The sequence below is a fragment of the Typopeltis vanoorti genome, chromosome 8 (genome assembly GCF_054136105.1).
Source record: "Typopeltis vanoorti isolate ZY-2024b chromosome 8, IOZ_Tvanoo_1.0, whole genome shotgun sequence".
Classification (NCBI taxonomy): domain Eukaryota; kingdom Metazoa; phylum Arthropoda; class Arachnida; order Uropygi; family Thelyphonidae; genus Typopeltis; species Typopeltis vanoorti.
Genome location: NC_143556.1, coordinates 111,707,555 through 111,720,342, shown reverse-complemented (window position 1 = coordinate 111,720,342; position 12,788 = coordinate 111,707,555). Strand labels below are relative to the sequence as shown.

Genomic DNA, 12,788 nt, shown 5'->3' with positions numbered 1-12,788 from the left:
GCAAAACAGTAGTTTGATAGGTCAGGATGACAAGAAAAACATCAGCAAACGATCTAGGTTGGTTAATGCAGTTAATAATACTTTTTAGAAGATCAAAATGGTATGACAAAACTGGAGACTACAATTAATAGAATATATTATTATTACATAACACTTCCATGGAGTCCAAAGACTCATTGAGAGAGGGCACCTATTCTACAGCTCTCTGTCTTCACCAACTGCAACTACATTCATCATCAACACCAATAGTCTACCACCGACCAACACCAGTAGTATTTTCACAGACAATCACAAACATCCATGCCCATGGTGGGATTACGCTAACCACTCAGCCAACCTGGCCAGCTTGATCAAATGATGTTGCTCAAATGATGGCCAGATGATGATCAAAACTAACTAACAATGCATTCTCAGTTATGTTCCATAGGGGGAGGAGAAAAATAAAGAAACCCTTGGAAGATACATTCTCTACTCATGTCCTCAGAGCTAATATTGCTTTATTATGTCTCACAACTCCCTGGTAAGTTTATTCATTTTCCCAAAAGAAGGTGATCAAATCTACGCACATCAAGACCAAGTGTGGCTTTTCAAGCGAGATTATTAACTGAATAACAAAAATTTGCATGAAAATTAGCAATAAAAAAGACCAAAACGATGACAATAAGCAGAAAAATTGAAAATTCAAATATATTCTGAATGGAGAACCTATAGAACTGAAAGATTTGTTATTTTGGCAGAATTTTAATGAAGATTGCAAATTAAATATGGATACAGACAACAGAATCGGCAAAGCTAATATGGTTGAGAGCCAGATGACTAAATGCATACAGAATATGAGAAATTAACCAAAACACTAAACTAACAATTTAAGAGTGTTCAAACCAATTTTACGAGTGTGGTCTGAAAAGTTCTCAGCCTCAACCATAGACGGCAACACTATCGGCACAATTTTTTTTTCCAAATTGGTACACATCTGTCATAAATATCCATGAGAAATTGCAAGTCATTCTATCAAGTAGTTTGTTTTATACAGCTATCTGAAGCAAAAGTGTTGTCTGTATCCCTTGAAATGGATAAAATTGAGTATCGTGCGGTTATAAAATTCTTTGTAAAAGAAGATTTAACGCCAAAAGAAATTCATAAAAGTTTATAGGCACTCTTCTCCTTCGTTTCAACAATTACGAAATGGCCTGCTGAGTTTAAACATGGCTGTACCAGCCTTGAAGATGATTCACATGAAGGACGTCCAAAAAGCGTAACACCAGAAATCATTGATCAAGTGCATGATATAGTATTGGATGACCGGCGAGTCAAGGTATGTGAAATTGCTGAGACTATATGCATTTAAAAAGAATGTGCAGAATATGTTTTGCATGAAGAATTGCTAATGAAAAAAGCTTTGTGCAAGATGGGTGCTAGGCTTGCTCACAGCAGATCAAAAATGTACTCACATAAAAATCTGTGAACAGTGCTTGGAGCATTTTAACAAGAATAAAATTGATTTTGTGCATCGACTTATTACTATGGATGAGACTTAGATTCACCATAACACCATAATCCAAACAGTGGACAGAAGCCGGTTGTTCAGCACCAAAGAAGATAAATTTGGTTCCATCAGCAGGAAAGGTCATGGCATCGGTGTTTCGGAATGCTAAAGGCATTTTGTTTATTAATTATCTTGAAAAGGGTAAAACAATAACCAAATAATATTATTACGATCTTTTAACTAGACAAGACGAAAAAATTAGTGAGAAAAGACCCAGTTTACAGAAGAAAAGAAATGATCTTTCATCAGAACAATGCACCTGCTGACAAAAGTGTTTTGGCAATTGGAAAATTAAGGGATCTGCACTATGAATTGTTGGAACATCCACCCTATTCCCCAGATTTGGCTCCCTATGACTTCTATCTCGTCCCAAAACTAAAACTCTTCCTCGCTGGTCAGCGTTTTTCTTTGAATCAAGAGGCGATTGCAGCTGTAGAGGGACATTTTGCAGATCTTACCGAGAACCACTACAGGTACTGGAGCATTGTGGGAATAAATATATTAGTCTTAAGGGAGATTATGTTGAAAAATAAAAATAATTTTGAAATTATAAATTTGTTTTTCCATTGTTAGGCCAAGAACTTTTCAGACTACCCTCATAATTTATGGATCTGAGAGGCGGTTTAGAAATAAGAGTTAAAGACTAGTAATATGAGAGTTGTGAGGAAACAGAAGACTGAACAGATGACATCAATAGTAAAATAATATTAATAAAGATATTAGGGAGGAACTTGCCATTGTTAACATTCAAAAACGTCCATGTAGAGCTCATCTAAAGCGGGATGGTCACTTCCACAGAATGGGTAAGTGAATGTTAGAATGGGTGTTTGATGCCAAGATGGCAGAAAAAGAACCAGAGAAAGACCATGATCTAAGTTCGTTGATGGAGTCAAACATGTCCTGGAAATATAAGATCTTACAATACTGGAGTGCTGACAAGTGGTACACTAACTGGGGGAAACTTGGTGACAGGAAACCGGTGATATAAATTTAATTGTCATAGTATTCTGTACACTCTTTGAGGGTACATATCAGGAAATTGAATGACATTTCAGTATATTCGCACAGTCATTTGAAATGCGTCATCTCTTCAGAGAACCTTATCATTCTGCACACTACATATTGTGTCCTCCTTTGTCTTTAATCATATTTTTCATCATACCAAACATGTCATTACTGTTACACAATCATCTGACTTTCAAGTGATATAAAAGATGAGATGCACACATTATGCATTTTTTCTATGTATACTTCAGATTGTGATGCAGTGGAAATGCACTTGCATGTTTCAGCTATAATTCCAACCATATCTAACCATGCCCTACAGTAGCACAATTCCACCCTTACATTGTACCAGTTCCATACCTAGAAATGGCAATCTCATGCATCCGTCCTATCTAAGTCTATTTAAAACTTTCTGAAGGTACTTAGCTTTATATTTGATAATTCTCTCCAACTCTGCATAACTGTAGCATGCACATTTCAAACAGCAGATGATTTGTCACTGTGAGACCACCACTCTGTTTATTGGATGTTGGAATTGGCTGAGAAAATTTAACTGACCACTCTCCAACATTTAGACAGGACTAAAACAGCCTTGTCTACTCTCTGTAAAGGAAGAAAAAGTGTTAACTGATCTTTATTTATTTTTGTTTTTTTTTGGTTATAGTCTCTAGACTATCAGCTAAAAAAACTTTTACCCTATTAAAAATGATAGGCATTTTTAATAGGGTAAAAGAAAACGCATTAAAAATAGCTTTTTCAGAATATAATTCTAACCTAATATTTAATTCATTTAACATTTAATGCGATAGTTGTACTTACATCTGGGAATCAGATTCAAAATTCCCGGCTGAGTGTTTTTTAAAGCCAACCTCGTGTCTTCGTCGACATCCAGTTTGTTTCTTGCCTTTGTTTTGATATGAAGCAGCACTGAAAATCTTCTCTTGTAGAGATATGTGGAGGCAAACGAAAGTAAAACTTGAGAGGCAGGCATGGTAGCAATTGTATATGACATGCATGGTACACCAGAACTGAGTCAGCAATTTTTCATAAAACAAATTATGTGGCAAGGAATCATTCTGCAGATCCAAGAATTTATCCTATACTTCATCAGAAATGCTGGCTACATTCAGGGAAGCAGAGAATGGGTTTTGTACCAGTGCAGCTTCTTCTGTAAGCTCAGGGAAGTACTGCTGAAATTCCTTTTTAAGAGATTCAAGGTGCCCAATAATCTCCTCCTCCTCCAGATTCCCATGCAGTTCACTTTAAGATTCCTCTACTACACTGCAGAGTTTTTCAAACATGGCAATGTTTCCAAGAATTACTTTTCAACACAAGTTTCGTAGCTTGGATAGAAATGCCACATGGAAATAAATAAGTGTTGAAAACCTTCGTGGTGAAATTTCCAATAAAAATAACCACAATGACCCCCTCAGAAAACACTTTGTTTTCTGGGGGGGTCGCTAGGGGGGGAACCCAGGCTTTAGAGCAAGGTTATCAGATTATCTCCCTCAGCTTACTTTTAGTACACGGTACTAAATGTATAATCAGTTTACAACCAGAATGGTAGAATTTACATTTTGATGGAGGATATGGATACACACACGTTTTATTTGCATTCCCTATTCACTAATGCAACATTTCAAATTACTATAACTTCTCATGAATACTGGTTACAAAAAACTTTTCACAATTTTATACTACTTGAACTTCGTTTCTGTTACCTGTAGCACTTTAGCACATTTTCTAGTCTGTTTGGTAAACCTGACATTTCTCTCTGCTGAGTGATCACCAAGAAAGCCCCCCACCATTTCAATAATATTCATCTCATCACATAAGAGTGGATACAAAACTCATAACACAAAAGTGCTGTGTGTGGATAAATAGTCAAGGAGAAAGAAGGAACCTGTTTATTTGTTTCTTGAACAGCTTCTGAAAAGCTATTCCATTTTAAAACAGATGTAAATGGATTAAAAAAAAAGTAAGATGCATGAATGTTGGCTAGCAGCTGCATGCATGTTTAGGAAAGTAATGAAGGTGGTCAGTACAAGCGGAGCAGCACTCATGAAACTACTGTAGAAAAGGCACAATGTCCATAAGAAGGTGGAGAGAATGTGACCTGAAAGAAAGACTAGTGGTGTGGTGTATACATTGCATAAATTAAAATAAATAAATAAATAAATAAATAAAATAAAAAAATAAAAAAATCTGAACTAGTGATCAGAGTATTGTCAAAATTAAAGGGAAGTCTTTCTTATGAAAAATATGACATTTTGGTAGCATTATAGTTCATTAAGTTATCATCTGGCTGGAGAAGGACAGGAAGATCAGCATTTAAGGCACTAGTCATAGAAGATTTTGAAGCTTTTGTCATTTGAGCACTACCAGGTTTGTCAAATGAAAAACAGAAATGGAGTGAAATTACAGAAATTGAGAAAAGTTCTTATGTATATGAAGATAAGCAAAAGTACAGATACCTGGGATACTAGCATTGGTGGAGAAATGTAAAAGGGGGAAAAAATAATAGAAAAAAAAATGATTGAACTGTAAAAGGCAGAAGGCAAACCCAAGATTATTGGTTTCAATACAAACTGAAAATGTGTGGCCTATGTTCATTAAACGAAAAATATAAAATTGCAATATGAACTATATTTTAATATGCCAGTTTGCAGTATGAAATTACATTACAATCTGCAATTGACTTACCTTGAGTGATCAAAACCAATTACATAAATCTCTTATTAATTAACCAGAAAAACATATTTTGGAACCTTTTTATTGTATTTTATTTACTAACTGAAGTATTATGTAAAGCAGGTTTGTATGTATATATTAATACTGGCCATCAACTAGATACCAAACCTTTTCCTGGAGACTTCGAAACCTTTTTGTTGTATCAGAACAAACCGCTTTCATATTCGGATGTTCTGTTTCTTTGGTGAAATGTTTATCCCGTAAACTAAGTGAATATTCAAATATTCCCCAGGAATATTCTTCCGTCGACTTGTCTGACCTATCAGTTCGGCTTAAAGAAACTTTTTGTTCAATCTGTTGTAATGCTACTGCATTCCCATTATTAACGGTGCATGGCAAAAGACTTAAAAAAACACTTTCACATTTGGATAATTCAGAAAAATTACTAATTTTGCTTTTCGTAGGCGAATCTTTTTGTGACAAAATCCCACGACGAGAAAACAGCGTTTTTATAATGCTATTTCCAGTACTGTTCAGATGAGATACGGCTGCCTTGTCAGGAAAAACATGCTCACTGACACTTGCAGTGTCGATGTTTACAATTTGTGGCATTTCCATAATTTTAAAATTATATGCTGTACTTTAAACCTTACTCCTTGAATAGGAAATACAAAAGTTCACTGTTTCATAAATTACTCCCATTACATACAAAATCCTATGTCAATTTTCATTCGGAAAGACATCTTAATGAAGCCAACTTGACTACAACCACAACACGTTGAAAATGTTTACTTAAATTCCCACCAAACAGTCACAGCCACTAGAAATAGATTTAGTAGTTCATCAAATGACCGCTAAGAATTCTTAGCAGTAATGAAGCATATCCTAAGTGGCGCTACTTCTGCTATATAAATTTTCTGCATGTTACTAGCCAATAAGATACTTGAAATCATTTCGTCGTGAAGGTCGAATTTAAACACACCAACAAATACCGTATATGCCGGCGTATAGGACGCACCCCATTTTTTGTACACATTTTTTAGGGAAAAAACTTTATCACTGAATATTATAACGAATTTACAGTATTTCAAATATATAGTAATAAGTAGGTCTACTTTCAACAAATACCTAATCTAACTAGGAAAGAGTACCCACCTTTTAATCGTCAAAACCCAGAAATTCATCTCCAGAGCTAAATGAAGAGACACTTGAAACCTCTTCTAAATCAGAATCTGAGTTCTCATACAACAAATTGTCCTCTGTACCATTCAGTGCATTACTAATTCCACACTTCTTAAATGATTTAACCACTGTCTCAGTTTTCACAGCATCCCATGAAGCTTTGACCCACTGACAAATTTGCGAAATGCTAGGCATCTTCCAGCTCCCTGATGGCGTAACCTCAAAATCTGAAGACTGCATCCAGCTGTTCCACTTCTCCTTCATAAATCCCTCAAATGGTTTATTAATACAGACATCTAAAGGTTGAAGCCTGACTAGTTAGACCTCCTGGAATTACAGCTGAGTTTTTAATTCCTTGTATGTAACATCGTCTGTTCTATGAGAACAAAACTGATCCCATAATAACATGGCAGACTTCTTCAACAGTCCACCAGGACGCCTAAACCAAATTTTATCTATCCATAACTTCATTCCTCCTCCATCCATCCAGCCTTTTGCGTGAACACTCCTTTAAGCAGTTTTTCTTTGGGTAACATCTTCCTTTTAAAAATCAACAGTGGCGGCAATTTTGTCCATCAGCACAGCAGGATAAAACAACCTTGTAGTGAGTTTTTTCGTGCCCCGAAGTTTTAATAGTAACACTTTTAGTACCCATGGAATCTACAGTTTTGTTTGAGGGCACATCAAAGTCAGCAGAACCTCATCCATGTTTCCTATATGGTCAAGTTCAAAATTTTCTCGTTTCCTTGCGTTAATGACGAATCGATGAAATTTAATCATATTTTCTTGATATTCAGCTGGCATCTTTTGTGATATTTTTGTTTTAGTCTCCATACATAGCTGGTTTCTCTTCATGAATCTTGAATACCATGATGTTGATCCAGTAAAGTTGGCGATCCCTCTGTTAGTGGCTATCGCTTTCACTTGATGAATAATCATTTTTGTAGACACTGAAAGTCCCACTTTTCTGTGGTCTAAAATCCAAGTATTCAGTTCTGCCTCAAGTTCTGGCCATTTTGCAATCACACTTCGTAGGTTATGTTTACTGTGAGTTGTTTGTTTAAAAATCCTCTTCCTGATACCGCCAAGTTCTTACCATTTTCTCAGTTGGGGGGTAAGGTCCGAAATGCCTCTCTCTGCAGCCCAGTTTCCATGTTCTTTAGCATATGCAATCACACGTAGCTTGTAATAATGACGACGTTTTTCGGTCATAATTTGCCAAGAAATTTAGAGAAAATTTAAAGGCAGAAATTTGTTACCGTTCACAACTGCGACAACAATTGGAAAGGTTAAACGAACAGGACGCAGCTGTGATCGTCGATGACAGAGCATGCGCATCCACTAAACTCTACATCAGTGTTTCTCAAAGTGTGGTACGCGCACCCCCGGGGAAACGTGAAAAGTCTTCAGGGGGTCCGTGGCAATTTTTGGCTATGTATCATTAATGCATGGAATAAAATTTAATGTATCCGTGAAGTTAGAGATCGTAAAACGTTCCTATTGTATCACTGAATAAGGACATCTGCAAGCTGTGCAATATGTTTCTCAATAAACAGTGCAATTAGAGACAACTGGGATAAAAACGGCACTAACTAATGAATTGCATGTCCCTCTCCCACAGATAATGCTGTATGACTCAAGCAAAACCATATGTTGCCGGTGCAACATATGGTTTTGTTTGAGTGAATGTGCTAAAACGAAGAACTATATAGTGAATGTGTTTCAGATATTATATAAGGAATTCGGTTGAAGAGAATTAGCATTTCAACTCACCTGTGGGCTTGTCTTTGTCATTTAGTAGCACGATCTTTTGTTAATAGTGCACGAATCATATGAACGCCGATGTCTGAAGTTTGAGAAACACTGCTCTACATAACTGGAATGCTCTCACACACACCGCAAGGAAGCAATAAAGAAATCGCGTATCTCGGAACAAAGAAAATTTCCAGAAATGAAAATAATAAAAAACTGAGTATCGGCGTATAAGACGCACCCTGTTTTTCAGACCTATTTTCAAAGAAAAAAAGTGCGTCTTATACGCTGACAAATACGGTATTCCTTATCTCTGTGACGTAATGTTTACCCCATGAAAGTGAACAGAGCAGCGGCGGCCCCTACATAAGCACTGCGACACTGCAGCATCCCCAAAGAAAAAATGAAAAAATTAAATTTTGTTTGATGAAACTGCACTGCGATCTAACGCCGATATTCATTTGCACTTGTCATTGCTATTGATACGAAACTTTATTATTGGTGTTTATTCGTGGTGAGGATGAAATATTTTTAATAAAGCAATTTTAATATGTAAATTTATTTATTAATAAATTCGTTACTGATTAGGGAAAAAGAAGTTTTTTTTTTTTTTTTTTTTTTATATGCAGTACCCCCACTTAAAATTTTCACCGGCCGCCAATGGAATAGAGTTAAGAATAACTATATATTAACATTGTAGTTCACATACATAAATAAATGCACTAGAAATTGTCATTGAATTCCTAATAAAATCTAGTGTAGATATAATCGAAAGAAGTACTTCAAACTTTATGGGAATCACGAAGATTTTTGAGGGGTTTCTTAAGAGACTGCATTTAGCTCACCTAGGGTTGCCAGATTTTGGAAAATCAAATACGGGACATGGGTGTTAAAAAAAAAAAAAAAAAAAGCCAACTCCGAACCTTAAAACAATTTTATTAAATGACGTAATGTAGGAACATTATAATAATTAGGTGCAGTTCAGACCTTATATTTAGCACTAATTTTAGCATTCTCTAACAAGATTGGATTTTGGCATTGTAAAGGGATTAAGGAAAGAAACAAAATTTAACTTACCTTTAATTATATATTAACCAAATATCGCACACTGAAAAAAAAAGCGACATATGATTTTTTTAATAATTATTGAAATAACATCCACGTACTGTACCAATACCGCACCGAACAATGTTCAAATAAGAACAATTTGAAAATAAACAAATGCAATATATCTCTACTAAATTATAGATGAAATGCTTATACTAAATAAAAAGCAACCAATGAAAAGGACCGCCGCCGCTGTAAACACAATTAATTTACTCGAATTGTCAGTTTTTATGGCATAGAAATCAATTTAAGTTGGATTATTCGAAAAGAATATTGAGAATTATAATTGCTTAACATAATATTTATAATTTATATCTTTTCATTAAAATACGGGACACAGGCTGTCCCTACAAGTACAATGCGGGACAACAAAATTCGACATAAAATACGGGACGTCTGGAAAGCATAAGCTCACCTAAATTTTCGATTACTAGCATTACTGGAGAAGGAGCCTGTGTAGCCCAGTTGGAAGTAGCGGTGCTTGAGCATGTGCGGCTCGAAGAAAGAGCATTCCAATTTTGATTCTAGTCGACAAATAGAAAAACTTTCTTTATATCTTTTTTCGACCGGTTCCTGAGTTAGTCGATCTCTGGCGCGAGCAGGCGGAACTCAGGTTTTCGTTCCATTACCTCAAGAAAATCGACTGTAGAACCCACACTATTTCAGACAATAACATAATATTAGGATTAGGGGCTATGATATGGCAGCACAAATTATACGTTCAATTCCAATCAAAAACTAAAGGACTTTTAGGCCTTTTCTGTCTAGTTCTTGAGTTAGTTAATCACTAGCATGATTAACTAACAGACTGCTCGTATTTTAACTCACCATTTCGAAAAACTGACCATAGCAACTATTACAGGCAACAAGTGTCAGCGTTCATGGCTATGAGATGGTAGAAGTTGTCTGTGATTCTCTTCCCCTCCCCAAGAATGCCTTGGTTCACCTATAGCTTGAGCTCACTATAAACAAAGACTGATGAATGAAGTCTGGCTGCCACCAAGTGTCTTGAAAAAGTTAACTAGGACTAAAGGATCATTCATTTTGAGGAATAAAAAGCAATAGAGGAGGTATTTTTTTATTTTATGAATCTTACCATTACTGATGAAAATCCATTTCATTATACCCAAAGCACGGTGACAGCATTCCATTTACTTTAATGCTAAATCACCAAAAGAAAGATCATTATCAGTTCGATTCTGGTCGCCAGAATAAAGTAATTTTAATTACTTTATTCTGGCGTTTCCATCCACAACTCTTCATGGTATATTCTACCTTACTCTTAGGCCTATATTGGTCCAGTCGATGCGCAATATACAGCCTTCACGGTCACATCAATCCTGCTTCTCAAGATGTTTATTTCCACCATATACTCTAACCATGGAATCACGCACCTATTTCATAATACATGATATAGAACGGTTAGAATATACCTTTCAAGTTGCATTTTTGCAACTGGCTGATGCTATGTTTAGTTCCTGGAGCAAGGGCTTCAGCAATCCAATTTTATAATATGCAGTGTGATGGATATACTTAAAGATTATGCCAAACATGATGTAAAGATCCAGAATCACTGCATATTCAAGAGTACAGCAGCAGCAGCACTGAAGCAGTTCTGCTTCACTAAGAGTGTCAGATGCTATACGGAACCGAACCTGATGGTAATGCATATGGAATACTTTCTGATCAGCAGATGCATAAATCGACTACCTTCTACCTGTCAGTTCATGCCTAAAGGAAGCCGTGTAGCGGCATGGAAGACACTGTGGTAAGGGTGTTACCATATGAAGACTAAATGCTCTTCGTGTGGGTGGCTGAGAGTGTATCCACGGTCGCTGCTAGTCCACATTGTACGTTTGTGCAAGTTATACAAAGGCACTCCTTCAAGTAATATTTTTGTAAAATTATGCTATTTATTTCACTTGATTTCATTATGTTATGTTATTTATCAAACATGAGCCTGTGTAACTCAGTAGAAGTGGCGTTTGCACTATTGACCGCACGAAGAAACACTTAGGTTCAAATCTAGTCGCCGACTAGAGGAACATTTTCTAAGCGTTTTTAGGCCAGTTCCCGAGATATTCGATCTTTGGCACGGGAAAGGGAGTTTTTTTCTCTCGGAAACTCGTTTTTCGTCCCATGAACTCAAGAAAATAGGCCGTCGAACCTACACTATTTTCAAACGTTAAAAATAGTGTTATGGTTAGGGACCACGAGATGGCGACACGTCTTCTTAACTGCATACCGAATTAATTAGTGATAGCCTTGGGCCAGCTATCTCTGATTGGCTAACAGTGGAGATTGAACTGCCCACTCAGTCTCCAAAAGTTAGATAGGGCCAAAACGGTATCCCTTACTCCCTATGCAGGAACAAAAAAGCATCAGCTGATATTTTTTGTTATTTATTTCTCAATAATAAAAATTAAAACTATAAAATGGGTCTGTACATATTATGCAAATCAAACTGAGAATACAAAAACAGAAAATCTGAAATTTTGATCACAATAATTAGGAACTCAAATACACTAGGACATAAATTGTTATAAAATAGTTATCTTGCTGAAATTGAAACGAAATTCTTTATGGCAGTATAAGTAGTTTTATTTAAAACTACTTAATCAATTCTAGAAAATATATCCTGAGAGCTACAAAAGAATTCTATTATTCTCAATTATAATTTTTTTATAGTAGCAGTGGTTCAGTTTCATCATAATTCTTCAAATGTTATGTCATCCAGAATATTGAAAAGGCCACGACATTCTTTCAATATCATATACTTTTCTTTTAAGGATAATATTGTTGCATCTGATATAAAATTCATTCTGAAAGATAGTTTAGGGTACATATCACGTTTAAGCCCTATCTAACTTTTGGAGATTGAATGGGCAGGTCAGTTGTCACCAGTAGTTAATCAGAGATAGCTGGCCCACGACTATCACTAATTTTAAGCGGTATTCACTGAAGAGATGGCAGAGAAGTGACACCATCTTGTGGTCTCTAACACAGTATATTTATTATCTGAAACAATGTGGGTGCTACATTCGACTTTCTTTACTTTAAGGAATAAAAATCCTGAGTTTCCGCGAGAAAAAATCCGCTTTCCGGTGCTAGAGATCAACTAATCAGGAAAACCGGTCATAGAAGACTTAGGAAACGTTACTCTAGTCGGCGAGTAGAATTGAACTTTCGTGTCCCTTCGGACGGCCTAGCGCTATAGAAACAAATATCACTTCCATTGGGCTACACAGGCCTCAATTCTCCCTCACAAAAAAAAAAAAAAAAAAAAAAAACCTTACAAAAATTACTTCCACATGCAATATACAAAACCCTTCCATCAAAAGGATGGTAAGATATTCCTTGCAAGAGGAAGACCAATCTTAAAATGTTCACTTTTGACTTTCAGTGGCTCATTATGTGTCCTTCATTTGTCATCCTCACAGCTTTCCAAAATAGGAAAATCAATCTGACTTCATTGGATTCAAAGTCAACATCACTAAACAGCAAA

The 12,788-nt window shown here is 35.9% G+C and overlaps 1 protein-coding gene across 4 annotated transcripts in view; it reads right to left on the bottom strand.

Annotated features, from left to right (window-relative positions):
* LOC150104286 (wings apart-like protein homolog) overlaps positions 1-12,788 on the bottom strand; it is a 401,535-nt gene that overhangs the window by 230,763 nt on the left and 157,984 nt on the right. For 3 of the 4 annotated variants that reach the window (XM_090396894.1, XM_090396895.1, XM_090396896.1), the window contains exon 1: positions 5,411-6,038. The exons of the other annotated variant lie outside the window; for it this stretch is intronic. In XM_090396894.1, the coding sequence (XP_090253020.1) occupies positions 5,411-5,860 (450 nt within the window). In that variant the 5' untranslated portion in view covers positions 5,861-6,038. Of the gene's footprint in view, positions 1-5,410; positions 6,039-12,788 lie in introns of those variants that run through there. 4 annotated transcript variants of the gene reach the window in all.